The 22,158-nt window shown below is 49.7% G+C and overlaps 1 protein-coding gene across 1 annotated transcript; it reads left to right on the plus strand.

Annotated features, from left to right (window-relative positions):
- The first annotated feature begins 1,467 nt into the window (after positions 1-1,467).
- On the plus strand, positions 1,468-11,153 carry LOC144124628 (uncharacterized). Its single transcript, XM_077657427.1, has 5 exons — positions 1,468-1,623; positions 4,379-4,440; positions 4,577-4,666; positions 8,730-8,756; positions 10,979-11,153. Exons 1-5 carry the CDS (start codon positions 1,551-1,553, stop codon positions 11,036-11,038), a joined length of 312 nt encoding a protein of 103 aa, XP_077513553.1. The 5' UTR covers positions 1,468-1,550; the 3' UTR covers positions 11,039-11,153.
- The last annotated feature ends 11,005 nt before the right edge of the window (positions 11,154-22,158 follow it).

Consider the following 22,158-nt stretch of genomic DNA (forward strand, 5'->3'; position numbering starts at 1 on the left):
TTGCATCCTTTAAGTCGTGCAGTGACTTTGTGCGCCTGTATCTTCTCTCTGATCTTCGTCGAAGCGATCGGAGGCGCTGCAGCTCCACATCGAAGTATGTGAACTTTGAAATTAGAGTGAACAAGCATCTCGCGTGTTCCGTATCCTCCTTGATGCGCTCTTCAATGCTGTTGTAATGTCTTCCACAAAAGGTTTAAACATAGACCCGTCTATTCGTTGCGAACGTTTGGCAGTTCTGAATCCAGCGAGACCAGGAACAATAATATATGTGGGGATGTGGTCACTTCCAGGCGTTTCTACGTCGACAAACCACCGGACGGTCTCACAAGGTACCGAGACACAAACGCCAAGTCCAGACAACTGCTATAAGACAGATCGCGAATGTACGCTTAAGAACTGTCGTTAAGGCATTGTAGGTCGTGGTCAGAGGCGAAACAGACAAGAATTCTTCCCTTGGAATTCATCCGGATGTCACCCCACATGGCGTGATGCGCATTAAAGTCACCAGGGACGATCCAGGTCGCAGGTGTTATGCCAACAATCCCTCAGTCTCTCTGCATCAAACCTTGTTGTTGGAGATAAGTACGCGCCCACAAGCGTAAACGTCAGGGTGCGCCTTTTCCCCGTTAAACAGACGTACTGGTTATGGTTGTGAGGGGGGACCTTCTGGTGCACATAAGTTCCCTTCGAATATAGAGGATGTCCTTGCTATCGCCGCTGTGCGCGGAGGATGCAAACGCTTGATAGCCAGAGAATTGGCAGGAATTTTGTAAATTGGGCTCACAAATCACAAGGATTGGAAATCTCTGTTTATAGAGGTATTCGTGAATGTACGAAATGCGGGAATTGAGTCGACGGGCATTCCACTGGAAAATGGACTCTTCTCTGACTTCGCTTTCAAATGGTAATGCTGAGAGAGCCATTGCGTATGCTACTGGAAAGATGCAACGACTGAATTTAGCGCGTCTAGTGCCTGTGATGCATTCCGTGCTCCTGGAGATTGAAAGCTCTCAATAGCACCACGCGCATAGCGTTCATAAGGGACCTCAAGATGGCGAAATCCAGCACTTCCTCACCTAGGGCTAGATATCTGCCGTGGGCACGCTCAGCTGTAGGCGTGGGAAAGTGGCGGCGTGGTGCCTGCTCGGATATTGAAAAAGCAGGAAAATACGTGGTCTAGCGGGACAAACCGATGATCAAAAGGCACGGCGCGTACCGTCGCTGCGAGTTTCCTGTTATACGGAGCTTCTGTGAACAGAAAACAGCTTTTATCTTTCGTTACTTTGCTACTCTAATTTATTCCTTACGTGCATATTCGTACCGGCAGAAGAAAGGTGCACTGTGACGTGTGGTAAATATTGCGAAACATTTGGCTTGAGGTTTCTTGCTTTGGCCAAGGGAATCGGGAAAGAGAGTGTGTGCATATATAACGCGCTTCTGCAGAAGGTTATTCAGTCGAGCTCGCTCTTGCAATCCTATTCAGTCGAGCTCGCTCTTGCAATCCTATCCTACTCCTCGTTGCTTTCGCTTACAGTTTGAAGTAGTCCAATATGAAGCTGCTATTTTTGTGTGCACTCATCGTGGCTGGAGTCTTCGTTGTCCAGGGTGCCCATGAACTGTGCGGTAAGGTAATTCAAATAATTTCTCCAATTTTCCCTACGTCGGCGCTGCTGTTTGATTCTGTTTGAGAATTTTGTCTGCGGAGAAGAATTTGGAACCAAATTCAGGCACGATTGCGTGCGGCGCAAACGTATTAACTAAGCTTCTTGGTCGTGTTAATAAATTACGCCATTCATCCAGCCCGTATCGTTCAAATGCTTGGGCTTTTTAGTGTCGCTTTCCGTGCAGACGCCATTAAATGGCTTTTTTCTTCTTCACACATCTTTACTCTCCAGCCTGGAGTTTAATCTACCAAGCTTGCAATAAAGTTTTATGAAGAGTAGTGTCGGTATCATGAAACTGAAAGTGATGTAGAACTAACTATAATCTTTAACGATTACGTGCAGTTTACATACCTGCAAGAAAAGCGAAAAACCGACAAATTAATCATTGCAGTTTGCAGAGGAAACCAACGTCTGCAACTGTCTAGGAAGCAGCAACTTCAATCTAATTGCGAATAAACTGAAGAGGACTGTCAATGCAAAACATTTGCTTCGGGCTGCCTCATAAAGTGTTTCATTACCAAAAAATGATCTCGGGTTTAATGAGCATATGAGAGAAGAATAGTCCGGGTTGTTAACGTTGCAAATACTCCAGCTAGCAAACCTGTGTATGGATCGTCATGAAAATACTCAAACTGCATATAAAAGGTACAGTAAGTATTCATATCCATATTATAAAGACCCCATAATGGCCTACGTCTACTGCACCTAGCTTTGAAATACTTTCTCATTAAAACATACTATCCGATAGGTTGTGAGCATCATGGCTAGAGCAGTATCATTGTAATGAACCTTCTTAGTAGCCCCAGTCGAGCAACATAATCGGTGAGATCTTTTAGTTCACTGGTGAATCCTGAAGTATTCTTTAGAGAATTTTGCATCAACCTAACTACCGCTTTTAGTGTGAAAACACTATTTCATGGGTTCTAACCGGCTCAGCGAGTTTGTGTGACGCTTGACCTTGAGGGTGGCCTTAGCCTATGCAGAAATGAAGTATACACAAACAAATATTGCCACGACTGTGTGTCGAGCCCATGGCGGCGCGAACACATCAGCTTTGGTTGCCACGGCACGAGAGCCCTATGCTACCGCCGCAGCCGATCACACCTCGTGTTAAATCGCAACACACTCTAACGCCGTGCATTGCACATCGCCATCATCAGCAACTTCCATCTGCGTCGCGAACTGATCACATCTCCTTAACCTGTGTCTGATATTGTCGTCAGACGTGCAAAGCCACGAGCCAACGAAGCTGAACACAAGCTCTCACAAGTCTACTCTGTTTAACTACATTAAAACACTATGATTTTCTTTTTGCCTGTCCATGAATTATGACCTCTATTTTCTTTATGTATTCCAGCTTATTTCCGACAGAGTCTTTCTGAAACTGGCATTTTTTTTCGTCAAGAGGTTTTCCTTTCTTGTGCGGATGGAAGCCGATACAAATACCACTATAGTCTGCCGAAGGTGCAGTGCCCCCCTTTCGTTATGCTTGGAACGAGCAGTTTTTGGATCCTTCTACATAGTGCTGCCCAAGCCAATAGGAAGGTTCCGGCGCCTATTAGTGGAAAAAAATATGGAGACAGGAATTAGCTATTAGGCGAAGACTTCTCAAGTGAGTCTAAAAAGCGCCCTGAAACTTTGAAATTTAAAGAAAGCTCACAAATATTCAGTGCTTTTACCTCGTTACAACTTATCACCTGATGGAAGACAATACTCCCTACAGTGATTCTACGGATGGATCACAGTACATAGTGACCCTTATAATTACTTGTAGCATTACGTCAATTAGAGGCTTATCATTTACTGCGACATCCTGAAGCATATGGCTACACGAACAGAGTGGACGGACACATGCGCTACGTTAAGCATTTTCTGTCTTGTATAAAGCGTTCCCTTCGTGTACCGCACATTGCGTGCCAGACGGTGGCAGCCAGCCTTTTCTCTTTAGCCGCCTGCGTTTGGCTTTTTTAAATTTAATTCCTTACACTTGCGCAGTTCAAAGCAGTATTTCAAAGATAATTTGTTATATTCCAATTGCGCTAATGAGTAAAGCTGTTTTATGATGTTGAGAGGAATCAAAACAAAGAAAAATATCTAGTATTTCCTTTCTCGCGAGGCTGAAATTGGAGACGCCGATATGCATTCAACAGGACACATCGGTCCCCTTTTCCCGCTTATTTTAAGGCCACACGTATGTTACCTCAGGGGACGTGCACGGCTTCCTGATTTTTAACTACTGAAATTTATGTTGCCTTGCGCGGTGTTTCTGACTGTCTGCCGATAGCACGTCTAGTAACCTTGACACACGTACTTTCCTCTTGTGTTTGCGAAGAAAACATTCCATAATTATGCATCATCAATCTGGCTTTACTCGCTTTTTACGGGCAGTCGAAGTTATTTCTTAGGCGGTGTCTTTATCTAGCTAGGTTTTACGTTAAGGGGCATTTAGCGCACGGTCACAATGGACCCTTTGTATTGAGTATTGCACTCACGCACACACACACACACACACACACACGCACGCACGCAGGCACACACGCACATACACACACGCACACCCGCGCACCGGACACAAATGAAATGTTGGTTACTGTGAGTCGCACCAAAAAAGAAAACCCCGGTTGTGGGTAACTGACTCTAAGCATGAAGGAGCCGTCACAAAACGTGATATGATGATGTAGTAACTGTAACTGGCAACTTTTCCCGCTTTCCAGCCCTGAACAACGCCCAGATCAAGGCAGTGCTGAAGTGCATGGGAGACAACGTTAACTCTGAGGTACTAATCAATTAATTTTTCTCTTTCTCTTACATTCGGAAAACCGGAAGTGCAGAAAGGTCGGGGAATGCTTAAGCTATGCATTTGAGCACTGTCAACGCGTGCAAAGTTTTACAACGCGCTGTTTTCCTCGCAGCTCAAAGGAAAGGCGAAGGAAATCATCCAGAGCCAGGGCGACAACCTGGCCGAGCTCGTTAAGAGGCAGTGCAGTGCCGGCGTGGACTTTGTGAGTACATTGTTTTATACTATTCTGAGATAATTCCCTTTTTCGTACACGCGTGTGTGCGTACGAAGAGTAGACTAAAAAAGGAACACTTTTTGAATTGCCTTTATAATGCCGTCAGCGTAATATGTAGACGTTCTACATCGAAAAATGTTTAAAAGGCCGAGCGCAAAACAAATCTTCAAGTCATTTCTATTTAATACTAGAAAGATAGCGGCTTTCAAGTTTTTCAAATCCTAAGAAAGCAATCTTTACGTCTAAAGTGACATCTTTTTTGCATCTTGCGTACAGCATGAGCAGTGATGACCGAAGAGTAACAAGCTGCAGTTAACGGTTCAACCAAAACATGCGCTTTCTGCTTCCTACCTAAGCAGGTTGTTGTGATGCCGATTCAGTAAATGGTATTGTTTAAATTTTTCGTTTAACCAAATGCGTGATATGGAACATTGGTGGTACCTACCAAACAGCAATTTCTCAGTAAAGATCACTGGACTGCATTGCTGCATCAAATAAACGCGAAATCACCCTGAGTGAGGGTATCTTTAACTTGTTAACCGTAACACAGTAGCAAAAGCTACGAATAAGCGTGGCTTGCTTTTTCGGTGAGCAGTAATTGGGCAAGAAAAGGGCACTGGACTAATAACGGCGCGGACCGTTGTCTATTAATGTTCATGTCTCAATACAGGCGGCGAAAAACTTGAAACTGACCAAACTTTTGTTGCAAGATATTTGTACTTCAGGACCTACAGGAAATGTCCAGATAGGCCCTCTTCAGGTGCAGTATCGTAAACGCTGCTGCAGATTTTCATTCTTAGAAGCATGGTGCTTCTAGAGCAAAATCTGAACTTAGGTTGCGCTCAAGTAAGAACTGGGTTGACGCCTGTGGCAGATTCTCTCATATCATGAATGACAGACTACGAATATCTATCAGAGAAAACTATAAAACACTGGTATCTTACCGGTACTCACATACGGGATAGAAGCGTGGAGGCTAACGAAAAGGTTTCATCTGAAGTTAAGGACTACTCAGCGAGCTATGGAAAGAAACATAAGTGCAACGCTAAGAGACCGGAACCGGGCGGAGTGGGTTAAGGTACAAACGCCGGCTAATGTTATCACTATCTTCACAAGCATCATCATTATCAGTCTAACTACACCCACTGCAGGCCAAAGGCTCTCCCGTGTCTCTCCAATTAACCCGGCCCTTGGCAAGCTGCGGCCGCCGTATCCCCTCTTTATTCTCATTATCAGTTCACCTAACTTTCTGCCGCTCCCTGCTATCCTAGTAGTTAATGGCATCCTAGTCGAAATCAATAGGATGAAATTTGTTTGGGCAGGGCATGTAATGCGAAGGCAAGATAACCACTGATCCTAAAGGGTAACGGAGTAGATTCCAAGAGAAAGGAAGCGTAGCAGGGGGGCATAAAGTTTGGTGGGCAGATGAGATTAAGAAGTTTGCGGGGATATGGTGGCCGCAGCCGGCAAAGTAGAGAGTTGATTGAAGAGACTTCGTTGAGACCTTTGCCCTGTGGTAGGTGTTGTCAGGCTCATAATGATGTGCCCCGCGGTCACGTAAGCTTTGTTTTTTTCTAGCTCAATTTGAACACTTGTAATTTTTATACTTAGCTCGCAGGAGCACTCTTGTTCTTTAGTCTAAAGAACTACTGCCAAGCTGGTGAGTAACACTGAATGCTTTGCATTGCCACAGGCTCATGACATTTCATCTAAGGCCTTGAAACACCGTATTCCGGATGATTTGTCAGTCAATATGTTTCTTACTTGCGCTTGTTGAACACAAGAAAATATTTACATACAGGCATAGAGTTTGAAGTGTGGCTACGACTTGTACTAGCGAATGGGCATATATCTTGGTTATGAAACGGTGCAAATAATAACATTACAAATCATCTCATTATTTTTCATAAGAAAACTGGATGGGGCCATGAGATAGAGCTGGGCGAAAGTTTGACCAGATATCGCTGTTGAAACATTGAGGTGTGATTTTTTTACTATAGAATACAATATTGCAAAGGATAGTGTGCACGGCAATGGCGAGAATGGCGTGCCTTTTGTGGGCGCGTGCTCTCTGCACGGCGTTCTCTCTGTGGTCTGTGGACTCTCTTGCGTTGTGAGCTGTGTATCTTGTTATGCCATGTAGCATATTTGGTAGAGGTGCCAGATTGAAGATGATCATGTAGTCGATATAGCAGAACCATGTAGACCACTTGTAACCTTGCAAGAAAATGTGCATCATGCGCTCGAAGGTGGTCGGTGTGTTCGATAACTCAGAGCGCACAACTTTAAATTGATAGAACCCAAGGTGTCACAAATCCTGTTTTCCTATGGACGTGGTCAAAAATTGTAATTCCCAATAGCCCAAGCGAATATCTATTCAGTCTAAAAGCGTGGCAGCAATGAGACAGGAGGGCCGTCGGCGTTTCGCGGCCAGGCCATATTTTTTTCTTCGCTAGGACGAATTTCGTCGCCCAGCCGCTGTATGAGGGTTCTATAATGTTCTCGGCGAGTACTTTGGTAACCTCGACGTTCATTACCTGTCCACGAGCATGGGAGACACGGTATGGTCAGCGGCGTGTAGCAGTGGCATGGCCGGTGTTGGTGCGGTGCGTCACAACAGCTTGACCCAGCGGGCTGCTAATAAGGCCGAAGTATGCGAAAAACTTCTAGAACTTCGCGCATCTGTGCAGGTTCGGCGTGGAAGCGATCGATGACAATCACCGTAGCGAATACGTTCGTCAAAAGAGGGGGATGCTAGTAGCGGGCTGCGGGGTCGCGTAGAGGGGCGGCGTCTGATGCGCTACTACGCACGGTGTGAAGGAGTCAGTGTGGACGCGCGAATTCCGGACTGAAGCACTTGAAGGCAAAAGCCAAAATTCAGAAAGGACCAAGAGAGGGGTTCACCTTGACGGTGGCGACGTAGTGGGGCATGGCAACAATGCGGGTCAGCGACTTGGGATGGCACGCAAGCATAGTCGGTAGTCGGTACAGAACATTTGAAGCGAGGAACCGTCGTGCCCGCCATCGGATACTGAGAGCTCGAGATGGAGGACCACCTGCGAGCAGTCTATGAGAGGTGAATGGTCGCATGTTCGAAACGGAGAGCTAACCCGGGGTGCTGTGACCGGCAATATAAACGCAAGCGCTGCACAGTTCGTCAAAAGCATCTGCGCAACGTTTCGCGACACGGTTTAGGGCTTTGCGGAATCGGATATTGAGGTCAGCGCTCATCACGGATCGATGCATGCGCACCGCACGTCAGTGAAAGCGCGCCCAGGAACGCAGTTGGCACTGACGTCAAGTAAGATAGGTTTAGTGGCCAGTAGAATATTTTCGGTCGGGGTAAATGATGAAGCTTTCCTTCCGGGAGCTGCTTCTGCTAGTTCTTCCAATTTGAGCGGATTAGCGGGCAACAACCAAAAGACGAAGCGACTGCCGCGAGTGCGGTCGATGTGCTTGCGGTGACGCGGAGCGTGAAATCTTTTAGGGCGAGAAGCGGCGCGGCAAGACATGGTGGTGGTGTGCTGGAGAAGTCGCCGCGGGGCAGCAAGGGGCTTGAACAGTGGCGGTGGCGGGAAATCTGGCCAACGTGTGAGCAGTGAAAACATAATGGTTTGTAGTCAGCAATGCGTCATTCCGCCGGATTGGGGTAACATGGACTGAAGTAGTGGGTCGGCCGCAAAACAGTCGCAGGAGTCTCGTGGATGCTAGGCAACTGACAAAACACCCCAGCGAAGGCAGACCCAAATTGACAATTCCTTGCCTTGTGACGGTCCGAATTAGCGACACGATGGGCAGTGTGATGTCTGACACTTTTGGTAGGGGCATCACCGGTACAAAATTCTCAGACTCCCATCGGGTGATTTTTGTGACTGTGTCTGTGACGGTCACAGTGCCCGAGGTCGTGAGGGATGGGGGCCATTGTTTCTCAAAGGAATTTGCCTTTATGTTGGCTGGTCAGAAATATCGTCAACAAAAATATGAATAATAAGTTTACAGAAAAGAACTCGATAAGCTCACCGTGAACAAAATCTTCTTTTTCTCTTCTTAGGTTGAGGTGCTGAAGAGATTTTTCTCCGTAAGTACATTTTTACTTCTCCTTTTCTTTGTTTGAGCGTAACTTAGTGCTGCTCTTAAGCAAGCTTTGAGTGCATTTATTTACAGTGCACTACAAAAGAACCCCAGGTGGTCGAAATTTCCGGAGCCCTTCACTACGGCGTCTCTCATAGCCTGAGTCGCTTTGGGACGTTAAACCTCCATAAACCACAATCCACACTTTCTTGGATAAACCAGAGCTGTAGTGGCATCGGCAGAATTAATTTTTCTGCTCACGCCATTTTGTGCTGATATGAAACAAAACGATGCCGTAAGCTCTTTTTCCGACTCTATAGCCCCAATAACGAACGCATATAGACGCATTGTTCAAACTATCACAGAAAGCGCTACCTCATTGACTGTTGCAGGGCAAGAGGTAGCCGGTATAAAACACAAAAACATAGTTTTCTCACTCATTTAAGACTGATTACCTAAGACTAAACTACGACGGAAATATGCCAATCAGTAAAGGTACGACGTTTTGCGTAAAAACACATTGGTGTTCTGAGACTGGTATTTCGAAACTCTGTTGCGGTTTTTCAAGAATGTAGGATATATTAAGCAAGGAGTACCACAGGAATAGCAGCCTTTGCTCAGCATTGAACCTTGTTCTAACACAATTTTCGCGACTAAATTCTATTATAGGCCATTCTGCCTGAAACTGCGACTCCCGTAGCACCCGCAATGCTAATGGCAGCATAAAATAATTGTTTTTTTCTAATTGGCAAAACAGTGCAGTATGAACTGCAACAGAGACCGCCAAATAGCTCTGATACGTGTCGCCGTTGACAGATTTATGCGAGATACCTGTCGCCGTTGACAGATTTATGCGTTCCTTCTAAAGCAAAACGAGGTGTAATGGCAGGAGAGTAACGGCGCTTTCATCCTGCGGCAAACTTAAGTGGGAGCGGTTAGCCAATTGGCCAAGAACGTGCCCCAGGATGCACTGCATGAAGCACAACATGCCTATTGAACACGAGAAAGGGTCCTCATTGGGCAGTCAGCAATCAAATAGGCAACAACAGCGACTTGACGGATATCGGCCCCTGCGCCATTAATCTTTCTTCTGAGCTGCAGTAATACAGAAAGGAAATATACCAAAATAAATGGTCCCATAACTTTTAGCACTGCTCCTCGAGAATGGCTGTTCCAGAAATGTAAACGTAAACGGAAATTCCACTCTAGCTCGCAGTTCACATGTTTCCGTCTCATTTTAATTTCGCTTCTAGTAAGGTTTTCACTGCATTAGTTGGCATAAATGCTCTGGTGTCGTCCCGTTCCAGATCATGTGAAATTTCTCATAGCGTTCCCGCCCATGCTTGTTGAGTGTGGTGACGGCTAAGTTCATATTGGACTGCTTGCAACTGCGGCTTTAATGAAATGCTGCAATTTCTTAATAATAGGACGCTCATTTCTAGAAGGGAGCGAGACATCTTCAATGCACGTAAGGGTGGAGGGGTCGGACGGAGTAACTGTGTTACCGAGCTGTTGCGATCGGTATCCGCGGGATGGAGGGTTGAGCGCCAGGATGCGGCCCATTCGCGTGGAAGTGTTCGTAATCCTCATACATGGCCCCAGAGATTGGGCGGCAAGCAGGGTCCAGGCAGGTTCAGCAAAACCTGCCTTCATGTCCGAACTCGGATGTCATGCCTTACACAGAAGCTCTCGCCCGTCTCATGCACCGAGATGTGGCGCTAGTTTATTGCCTTCCACTATCAACAACACAAGGTACTTTGACTGTGAGCATAACATTAAAATGAAAAAGTTAATACACTGACTTCATGCTTCTACCCCCGAAATAGAGAACAGTGTTGCGCCTTTTAACAGATACAGCTATAAGTGGGAAAGCAGCGCTTCGCTGTTCCTCACGACTGCTCACTGTAAAAATATTCTATTCGTATTCGATTTGGAGCGCGGGCTGCGGTGCAGCGGCGACTGCCTTCCAGCGGCGATCGTCCAGCTGCGGTTCAACGGCGATCGCACAAGCCTACGGCTTAAGCCTCTTATATCTAGCATTTCTCCTCTATCAAAATGCGACCACCGCGGGCGGGATCGAATCGACGTCTTTCGGACCAGCAGCCGAGCACCATAACCGCTGAGCCACCGCGAAGGCTGGACTCGGTGTTATACATACTCGAAAGAAACAACAGGCTGCCTAGTAATGCGCTTGATTTTTCTCGTGTTCTTCCTTTTTCTTGCTTTCAGGACGAGGAGGCAAACGCTGTCAGGCAGGCCTACAGTAAGTGCAAGAATTCCCGCGGCTAAAGCGGTTATGGAAGACCTGCAACGTGGGCAACGCGTTGTCCGGAAAGGAGCAACAGTACGTTTCTTGGAAATGGTGACAAAATAAAAAATATTTTACGCCACTTCGTGAGCGCAATCTAGATATCATTATTTATGAACACTAGCCACACCACGTGTCCCCTAGTGCTGGCTGTCATACACACGCACCCACACACGCGCGAACTAGGCATTAATGCCTGACGGTTTCTTCCCGTTGCACCACTCTTCACTAGCCAGACAGCAGACTTTGTGATGAGTGCTGATACCGAGAGGCTGATGTTTCGTGCTCTTTACAATCATAGAACAGCAAGTTACATCAGGAATTTGCAACTGCAATAGCGACTCAGCCAAGGGTCATCTTCTGTCCAATCATATGCAAACGTACTGTTCCCGCTACACGTTTCTGCCGCAGATTATGCGATAGTCTGTGCATGAAATGTGTGAATTTATTGCCACAGTTTCTTAAGCCTGCACACATAAGAAAACACCTTTCGCTAGTAATTTACGATAGCTTCTCTCCTCTATCACTCTGCAAATGCAATACGCGCAAGTACTGCTGTTAAGTACCTTCGGCTTTTATAATCACTGTATGGAAGTGGCTGCAATATTATTTGTACTTCTCAAGCTGAAATGTGGTTAACGCGGCCTCTGTTGAGTGGTTCCGTCACGTAACGAGATCCTACATTGCCAGTCTCCGGTGGAAAGTGCCCAAGTAAATTGAAATTAAATAATTGTTTTTTTTGTTATTCTAATAGCCAGTATAGCTTTTCGCTCAAACCTTGTCAGGCGCATGAATATATAGCCGTTGTATCGGCTGACGAGCGGAAAGATGCATGGAATATATGTACAAAAGGTGGGGATGAACTCTCAAATGAAATCAGTGACCAGCATTTGGTATTCATATTTCATAAGATTCACCTCCTTAGTTTACATCCGATCATGTAAACGTTCGGACAAGTACAGAAAAAGAAGGTTTCTCTGTCGCCATTTTGAGCAACGTTTCTTGGAGTTAGCAGGCCTATTAGTTTCTCCGCGCATGTCACAGGTGATAGGAACTTTGAAATAGAAGTATAAACTACAGAAGTTTTAAGAAGACGACAAGGATGATGATAAGTGTGATGTGTAATAAAACAAGAATAAAGAAGATGAAGTATTCGGTGAGGTGGGAAGAGGTGATTGGTGGTGAAGAGAAGACAAAGACAGCGACGACAAGGAGGACGTGTGCCAGCGCCAAGGTTATAAAAGCGAGGGGGATTATCGTAACGGAGGTTCCGGCGGCCGGAAGAGAGCAGTGCCGGCTACTGATCCGGTGATCTCGAATTCTACGGCGTCCGACCTTTGTCCTCCTGCCATTCCTGAGCCTGTGCCGGGGAGTCAACGGCTGACGCAACATAACCATCTACTACGGCCACAGGTACATCCAGCGAATTTGCCACCCATCCGGGTGGCGCCAACAACGCCAACACCACAAGCAAAGGCTCCAAGGGCAATTGGAATGGGGGCTCGTACGACGTTGCCAATAACGCCGCCAGCGATGCCAGCCTGAGCACATCGAACTCCACCTCGACGCCGGCTACCTGGATGCCACTGACATGCCACTGACTAGTAGATTTGGTGTTCCCGGGTTGTGTGCATTGGTAGTCTTTGTGGTTTGTGTTTGTTTTGCTAGTTAGTTTTGTGTGCTAGTGTTTGGTGTCACGTAGGGTGTATTAAATGTGCGTCTCTGTGGGTACACCTGTCGCCAAGTGCATTCTTTCGGCCCGACTGTTCTGCAGGGATCCGTGACAAACTTAAGTGGCGAGCCTGCCAGGATACATTTCCTTGTTTCTTTTTGTTTTGCCTCGCGTCTTTCCGATCTCTCGACTGCTGACAGTACAGATTTGGCAAAAACTCTAGAACTGGCTCTCAAGCTACGGTTAAGCAAGAAAGCGGCGATGCGTCTCCATGAGGAGGAGGCATATTGGCAGAGAGAGGAAAGGGCGCAAGCACGCGCAGACACTCGCGAGGCAGAAGAGCGGGACGCTAAAACAGCTCGCGAGGCAGAACGGGAGAAAAGGAGAGAACAGGAGGAGTTTCTTTTGTGGGAACTGGCGCATGTCGCGGGAGGATATGAGTATAATACCAGCGATGGTCAGCGTTAATTAGCAGGTACAGAATCTCCCAGACCGGCCAGAGTTTGTACAAGAAAGCTGACGACACCTTTTGATGACAAAAGAGATGATTTGGACGGATATCTGCAAAGATTCGAGGGGGTAGCTTTGGGGCAATGCTGGGAGCGCAGTGAATGGGCCACGGCATTGAGCATGTGTTTAGTCGGGGAGGCGGTGAATGTGTTTGGGAGGATGCCTGCTGCTGATTCCATGGACTATGGGAAAGTCAAGAAGGCACTCCTCCAAGTATTCAGGCTTACGGCAGAGGGTTTTCGCGAGAGATTTCGCACCGCGAAACCTAAGGATTCTGGAACAACTAAGTTGTTTTTCAGCAGGCTGAGCAACTATTTCGACAGGTGGTTTGATATGTGAACTAGAGAAAAGATTTTTGAATGGGTGCGTGACAAGCTGGTGAGAGGGCAGTTTTTAGCATGTTGCAGTCTAAAGCTCGCGCTATTCCTGAAAAAAAGAAAGTTGCGTTCATTGAAACAGTTGGCTGACTCTGCAGACCAATTACTCGAGGCTCAAGGGCTGAGAAATATGAGTTAGGCAAAGGAGGAAACACGAAAGGCCCTAGAGACATGCTGTGGATGAGTGCTGATATAAAACGCAGGAGCGAGCTGCATGCGTTGGCGACTCTCAGGTAGAACTTGTCACACCACCTTGGGTTCCAAAATCTAAAAGGAGAGCAAATGCCGCTGGAAAATGAGACGTTGAGTAAAACACCCAACTTTAAAGCAGCAATGCCGGTGGTGGTTGGGCAAATAGGGGACCATCCTATATCGGTGCTTAGAGACAGCGGAGCCAATACAGTTTTCGTTCGGAAAAGCCTGATGAAGGACGAGGATCGTACAGCGGAAGCGTCGGCCGTCACTCTTTCAGACATCACTGTCAGGTACCTTCCTGAAGCCAGGATTCTAGTCTCCACGCCATATTATACTCGACAGGTAGTGGCAAAATGAGTAGAACAACCAATCTACGATCTCATCTTGGGAAACATTACGGGTGCAAGAAGTGTCGAGGACCCGATCCCGAGTATAGGATGCTCGACGTTGAGGAACACCCAAAGGTGAAAAAGCCCACGAGAGCTCAGGCGGCGATGGGGCAGTCAATTTCTCGACGGCAGTGGAGACAAGAGCTCAAGTGACAGCTCGAGCAACGCAGCGTCCGCTCTCTACTCCCGTTACGATATGTCTGAGCGTAACACCTGGCAAAATTGCAATTAGACAAAGAGGAGACCCGAGCTTGAAAGCCTGCTTCGAATTAATTGGCACAAAGTGAAATGAAAGAGGAGTCTTACGTAATTCGAATATCAATTGGTAAACGGTCTTCTGCACAGGGAATGCATATTAGCTCGGGAAGACGGGTCCCACAGCTGGTGTCGCCGAAAGATACGAGGGAGTCAGTGTTACACTTAAGACATGGCGCTATTATGCCGGACACCAGGGTGTTAAAAAAACGATGTTTAGAATCGCCGAGTAGTTCTTCAGGCCTGGTGTCCAGAGTGACGTTAAAGGCTTTGTTCTCTCGCGTATCGTGCGCCAGCGCATAGTTCCAAAGAGAAGAGTCGGTCCCATACCTATGGGCAAGATGTCAGCCATCGACCTACCGTTTCAAAGAGTGCCTATTGACATTGTGGGGCCAATCTCTCCAGTATCCGCCAGAGGCAATATATATGTGCTTACTCTAGTTGACGTGGCCACTCGTTATCCTGACGCTATTCCACTGAGGACTATTGACAGTATCCAAGTGGCGGAGGGTCTCGTGGAAATGTTGTCGCGTTATGGGTTCCCGAGGGAAATTTTGAGTAACCGGGGCTCGAACGTCGTGTCGGAACTATTGAACGAGGTTAACCGCCTTTTGTCAGTAAGGCAGTTACTAACAATGCCAAACCATACCTTGTGTTATAGGTGTGTAGCGCGGTTCAACGGCACCCTCAAAAATATAATCAAGAAAATGTGCCAGGAGAGACCTACTGATTGGGATAGATACCTCCCAGCTCTTTTGTTCGCCTAGCGCAAAGTACCGCAAATGAGTCTTGGTTTCTCACCATTCAAGATGTTGTATGGGAGAACCGTTAGAGGTCCACCTACAATGCCCAAGGAGCTGTGGGCTAATAAAGAGATTGTGTCAAATCTCAAGACAAACACATACGTTCTTGAGTTGCGGGACAAGTTGGAAGAAACACGCAGGCTTCCACATCAAGGCCTGGAAAGGGCGCGCGAACGATATAAGGCCTACTATGACAAGAAAGCCACTCACAGAAATCTGAATCCGGGCGACAGGGCTCTCATCCTGCTACCCACGGATCATAAGTTACTGGTGCAATGGAAGGGCATTTACTTTGTGACACAGAATAAAAATGACATAGATTATGAATTATTTATAAATAACACCAAGACGGTTTTCTATGCCGGTAAGTTGAAAAAATAGGAACAAAGAGTTTCCGTGCGGTACGCCCCCAAGGTAGCATGCTCGGTAGTGGCAGAGAAGACTGATGATGTTTCCCTGGTGCCCACAGTGCAGTGGGAAGAAAAGTGCAGAGCGGGATAAGGTAGTAATAAACTCCTATTGAATGAAGACAGATAATCACAGATAAGGGCTCTAGTCCAAAACAAAGGGGATGTGTTTTCGAATGTGCCGGGCAAAACGGATGCCATATGTTGCAAATTAGATCCCTCTACAGATAGACCAATCAGTGTGAAAGAATACCGACTACCTTTAGTAGTTCAAGAATCAATTGAGAATGAGGTGCGCGAGGTGTTGGAGCGTGGTGTGATTGAGAGGTCGTAGCCAGCATACAATGCGCCTCTCGGGGTTGTCAAAAACCCCGAATTTGGTATGCTGTATCAGTGGTGCGGTTTTGGTGTGTGCTTGACATCTGCAGTGTGTTGTGCGCTGAGTCCAAAATCACCACAGAAGATAGTCGGTTGGCTGGAAGGCTTGAAAATGGGATGATGTGAGCAGTTTTTTATGAAACAACTCTTGACAGAGGGGGCCCCTGTCACATATGATAGGAAGTTTTTAATAGAAGAATGAACTAAAGAAGTTTGGAGAAGCAGACGAGTCTGACGGTAAGCATGACGTGTATTAACCCAAGAACAAAGAAACTGAAAAAGAAGTATTCGGTGAGGTGGAAAGAGGTGATTGATGGAGAAGAAAAGACGAAGACGACAACGACAAGGATGGCGTGCACCAACGCCAACGTTATAAAAGCGCGAGGGGAAGCGTTGCACGGGGGGGGGGAGAGAACAGGGAAGCGGAGGTTCTGGCGGGCCAGGAACACCTCGGCTGGAAGAGAGCCACGCTGGCTGCTGCCCCGGTGATCTCAAGATCTACGGCTTCTCACCGTGGACTTCCTGCCATTCCTGAGCCCGTTCCGGGAGACAACGGCAGGCGCATCCACCTGCTACGGCCAGGGGTGCCTCCAGCGCTGTTGCCACCCATCCGGGTGGTGCCCACAACGCCAACAACACCAGATTCGCCTCCACGGGCACTTGGACCTGGAGCTCGTACGACGCAGCCAACGACGCCAGCCTGAGCACTTTGAACGCCACCTCAACGCCGCCTACTGGACCTATGCAACGCTCCATCAGCACCGAACAGTGAGCGCGAACGCCGAACGATATTAGTAGAACGCTTGTAGTAGACGCTAGTAGACTGGGTGATCCCCGCTAGTGTGTATTGGTACTCTGTTCTTTGTTCAAGTTTTCTTAGTTTTCTGTGCTCGCGTTTGTGTCACGAAGGGTGTATTAAATGTGCATCTGTGTGGTTACACCTGTCCCCTAGTCCATTCTTTCGGCCCGAGTGTTCTCCGGGGATCCATGACAATGACACCATCATTCAACATTGCGTACACCTGCTGAGCGATGACTTCGCTTTCCCGGAGTGATTTTCGGTGTAGGTTCTGTCGGACTGGGCGGATACGTTCGTCGGTTATAATGCTGTGCTTACTGAGGGGAGTGTTCTTGACCATGTAGGTGGATGAGATACGCTCTTGAAATCGTGACAGCAGTGCAACGAGTGAATCTTTTTCGGCCTGCCAGGTGATAATGCGGGGTTCATATCTAGGGCGAATTGAGGCATCCGGCAGCCCGACGTTTCGCCCTCGAGTGCGAGGCAGTCATGAGATTCGGCTATGTATTCAAAGTATGCCACCATGGCGCCATTGGCGATGTGTTGCCGTTCATTCCACAGTTTGTAAGAAGCACGTCCGCCAGGCCATTGGTCAGATGGACAACACCGTGTGCAAAGCTCACGCCATTATGCAACACAAGGGTAGCATTCTCTTCGGCAACCTTGGTAGCACTAGATTGGTCGTCGCACTGGACGCTAACGAGGGCACATGGGCGGGGTGGCCCGGTTGTATTCACGTCAGTCATCCGCAATGGTGCGTGGCGTTGTTAGGAGTGTACTGTGGTTGTCGCAGGCGCTGAAAACGTGACCAAATGGCAGGGAACGTTAATGACGGCACCATGGTCTCGTAAAACGTCCATGCCAAGTTAAAGTCCTTGCGACAGTGAGGCAGTACAACTAAAGCGACCACAAACGCTGAGTTTGCAATCGTGACGCGTGCAGTGCAACGTCGGACCGGTGTTATGAGGGGACTGACTGCCAGCGGTGTGAATTTGCGGTCCCGACCACTCAGCTTTCACCTTGCTAAGGCGATCCACAAAATTTTTGCTCATTATTGAAAAGTCCGCTCCTGTATCAACGAGCCAAGTCACGGGGTGCCCGTCAACGAGAACGGCAAGGTCGGCGCTTACTATGTCGTCGGCATGACGGGAACTCAGAGTCACGAGATCATGCTGTGGCGGCATCAATGTTTCAAAATCGTGCCGACTCGTCACGGAGTGGTCTTCGGGACAGCGCTTACATTTATGAGCAGCCTTCCCTCCTGAGTCCGCCGCCTTCAGTTACCCCGGCTGAGGATTGGCGACCGGCCGGTCCTTGGCGCATCGGTAAAACAACGGTGGCTGGGCAGCCGGTAGCGCACAGGTGAGGGAGAGAGGCTGCGGGCGGACGTTCGGAAACGTTTCGCGAGCAGCAGTCTGGGCGACGGATAGTGCACAGGTGGGGGAGACTGTGGGCGGACTGTCGGAGATGTCTGGAGAGCAGCAAAGTCTGGGCGACAGGAAGCGCAAAGGTGAGGTAGACGGTGGGCGGACTGTCGGAGATTTTTCGAGAGCAGCAAAGTCTGGGCGAAAGGAAGCGCACAGGTGAGGGAGACAGTGGGCAGACTGTCGGAGATGTTTCGAGAGCAGCAAAGTCTGGGCGACAGGTAGCGCACAGGGGAGGGAGACTTTGGGCGGACTGTCGGAGATGTTTCGCGAGCAGCAATGTCTGGGCGACAGGTAGCGCACAGGTGAGGGAGACTGCGGGCTGACTGTCGGAGATGTTTCTTGAGCAGCGAAGTCGGGGCGACAGGTAGCGCACCTGTGAGGGAGACTGCGGGCGGACTGTCGGAGGTGTTTCGCGAGCAGCAAAGTCTGGGCGACAGGTGAGGGAAAGTGTGTGCGGACTGTCGGAGAGGTTTCGCGAGCAGCAACGTCTGGGCGACAGGTAGCGCACAGGTGAGGGAGACAGCGGGCGGACTGTCGGAGATGTTTCGCGAGCAGCAAAGTGTGGGCGACGGGTAGCGCACAGGTGAGGGAGACTGCAGGTGGAGCGTCGGAGATGTTTCGCGAGCAGCAAAGTCTGGGCGACAGGTAGCGCACAGGTGAGGGAGACTTTTTGCGGACTGTCGGAGATGTTTCGCGAGCAGCAAAGTCTGGGCGAAGGGTAGCACACAGGTGACGGAGGCTGTGGGCGGACGTTCGGAGACGTTTCGCGAGCAGTAAATTCTGGGCGACAGGTAGCGCACAGCTGAGGGAGACTGTGGGCGGACGTTCGGAGACGTTTCGCGGGCACCAAAGTCTGGGCGTCAGTTTGCGCACAGGTGAGGGAGACTGCGGGCGGACTGTCGGAGACGTTTCGCGAGCAGCAAATTCTGGGCGACCGATAGCGCACAGGTGAGGGAGACTGTTTGCGGACTGTCGGAGATTTTCGCGAGCAGTGAAGTCTGGGCGACAGGTAGCGCACAGGTGAGGGAGACAGCGGGCGGACTGTCGGAGATGTTTCGCGAGCAGCAAAGTGTGGGCGGCGGGTAGCGCACAGGTGAGGGAGACTGCAGGTGGAGCGTCGGAGATGTTTCGCGAGCAGCAAAGTCTGGGCGACAGGTAGCGCACAGGTGAGGGAGACTTTTTGCGGACTGTCGGAGATGTTTCGCGAGCAGCAAAGTGTGGGCGGCGGGTAGCGCCCAGGTGACGGAGACTGTTTGCGGACTGTCGGAGATTTTCGCGAGCAGTGAAGTCTGGGCGACAGGTAGCGCACAGGTGAGGGAGACTGTGGGCGGATGTTCAGAGACATTTCGCGAGCAGCAAAGTCTCGGTGACGAGTAGCGCACAGGTGAGGGAGACTGTGGGTGGACTGTCGGAGATGTTTCGCGAGCAGCAACGTCTGGGCGACAGGTAGCGCACAGGTGAGAAAGAATGTGGGCAGACTGTCGGAGACGTTTCCCGAGCAGCGAAGCCTGGGCGACAGGTAGCGCACAGGCGAGAGAGACTGTGGACGCACGTTCGGAGACGTTTCCCGAGCAGCAAAGTCTGGGCGACAGGTAGCGCACAGGTGAGGGAGGCTGTGGGCGGACTGTCCGAGAAGTTTCGCGAGCAGCAAAGTCTGGGCGACAGGCAGCGTACAGGTGAGGGAGACTGTGGGCGGACTGTCGGAGACGTTTCGCGAGCAGCAAAATCTGGGCGACAGGTAGCGCACAGGTGAGGGAGACCGTGGGGGGACTGTCGGAGATGTTTCGAGAGCAGCAAAGTCTGGGCGATAGGTAGCGCACAGGTGAGGGAGACTGTGGGCGGACGTTCAGAGACGTTTCGCGAGCAGCAAAGTCTCGGTGACGAGTAGCGCACAGGTGAGGGAGACTGTGGGCGGACTGTCGGAGATGTTTCGCGAGCAGCAAAGTCTGGGCGACAGGTAGCGCACAGGTGACAAAGAATGTGGGCAGACTGTCGAAGTCGTTTCCCGAGCAGCGAAGCCTGGGCGACAGGTAGCGCACAGGCGAGAGAGACTGTGGACGCACGTTCGGAGACGTTTCCCGAGCAGCAAAGTCTGGGCGACAGGTAGCGCACAGGTGAGGGAGGCTGTGGGCGGACTGTCCGAGATGTTTCGCGAGCAGCAAAGTCTGGGCGACAGGCAGCGTACAGGTGAGGGAGACTGTGGGCGGACTGTCGGAGACGTTTCGCGAGCAGCAAAATCTGGGCGACAGGTAGCGCACAGGTGAGGGAGACTGTGGGCGGACTGTCGGAGAAGTTTCGCGAGCAGCAAAGTCTGTGCGACAGGTAGCGCACAGGTGAGAGAGACAGTGGGCGGACTGTCGGAGACATTTCGCGAGCAGGAAAGTCTGGGAGAAAGGTAGCGCACAGGAGAGGGAGACTGTGGGCGGACTGTCGGAGACATTTGGCGAGCAGCAAAGTCTGGGCGACAGATAGCGCACAGGTGAGAGAGACAGTGGGCGGACTGTCGAAGATGTTTCGCGAGCAGCAAAGTCTGGGCGACAGGTAGCGCACAGGTGAGAGAGACAGTGGGCGGACTTTCGGAGATGTTTAGCGAGCAGCAAAGTCTGGGCGACAGGTAGCGCACAGGTGAGAAAGAATGTGGGCAGACTGTCGGAGACGTTTCCCGAGCAGCAAAGTCTGGGCGACAGGTAGCGCACAGGTGAGGGAGACTGTGGGCGGACTGTCGGAGACATTTCGCGAGCAGCAAAGTCTGGGCGACAGTTAGCGCACAGGTGAAAGAGACAGTGGGCGGACTGTCGAAGACGTTTCGCGAGCAGCGAAGTCTCGGTGACGAGTAGCGCACAGGTGAGAAAGAATGTGGGCAGACTGTTGGAGACGTTTCCCGAGCAGCGAAGTCTGGGCGACAGGTAGCGCACAGGTGAGGGAGACTGTGGGCGGACTGTCGGAGACATTTCGCGAGCAGGAAAGTCTGGGAGACAGGTAACGCACAGGTGAGGGAGACTGTAGGCGGACGTTCGGAGACGTTTCACGAGCAGCAACTTCTGGGCGACAGGTAGCGCACAGGTGAGGGAGACTGTGGGCGCACGTTCGGAGACGTTTCGCGAGCAGCAAACTATTCCTAGGTTTTGCAAGGGCGCTCACCAAATCGAAGACGCGGGGCATCACGTGAAAAGCCCCGAAGCCCAATTTCACGGTACTGGTAACGGCGATACAGGTGGCAGGCCTCCCGCAGTGGCAGCACAAAAGCCGCTGGCGAGGAGTGCGCCAGATGTCGACCTTCCGAGCCGGTGGTGGTATGGCGAGGTCCTGCTTAGATGGCCGCTGGTAGGATGGTGGCGACAAAGCGGGTGACAGCTGTAGGTGGAATGGGAGCCGTTGCGCAGGAGGCGCCGCGGGCTGACGTACAGCTGCCGCATAACTGACGGGGCGTGACTCAGGTAGCAACTGACGCGGTGGAAACTCCCGCCGAATCTCCTCGCCCACAATTTCGGTGATAGTCGCAGCAGTAGGATCAGGCGAGACAAGCTGCAGTTTTAGGAGCTCCATGCGAACCACCTGGCAGATCAGTTCATGCAATGATGAACTGTCACTGTAGCTCCACAATGCCGCCAAGCTGCTGAATGACTGACCGATCACGGACACGTTGCGTTGAGAACGCTGCTTTAGAGAGCGCTCAATGAGGGTAACTTCGTTGAAGTTTGCGATTGTTTGGGGCGGATTCCGAAGCAAACCAGCGAAGAGATGTTCCTTCAATCCGTGCATCAAATTGCTCAACTTCGTGGCTTTCAGCATAGTGGGGACGGCCCGCCGACACAAAACGGGTCACGCCTTCAGTGAACATAAAGGCACTCTCATTGGGTGGTTTGATGCGAGCTTGCAGGAGGGCGGC

The sequence above is a fragment of the Amblyomma americanum genome, chromosome 3, assembly GCF_052857255.1.
Source record: "Amblyomma americanum isolate KBUSLIRL-KWMA chromosome 3, ASM5285725v1, whole genome shotgun sequence".
NCBI classification, from domain to species: domain Eukaryota; kingdom Metazoa; phylum Arthropoda; class Arachnida; order Ixodida; family Ixodidae; genus Amblyomma; species Amblyomma americanum.

Coding starts and splice junctions, on each gene's coding strand:
- LOC144124628 (XM_077657427.1), top strand. CDS start 1,551: ATGAAGCTGCTATTTTTGTGTGCACTCATCGTGGCTGGAGTCTTCGTT. Junction 1,624..4,378: donor GGGTGCCCATGAACTGTGCG/GTAAGGTAATTC, acceptor CCCGCTTTCCAG/CCCTGAACAACGCCCAGATC. Junction 4,441..4,576: donor GAGACAACGTTAACTCTGAG/GTACTAATCAAT, acceptor TTTTCCTCGCAG/CTCAAAGGAAAGGCGAAGGA.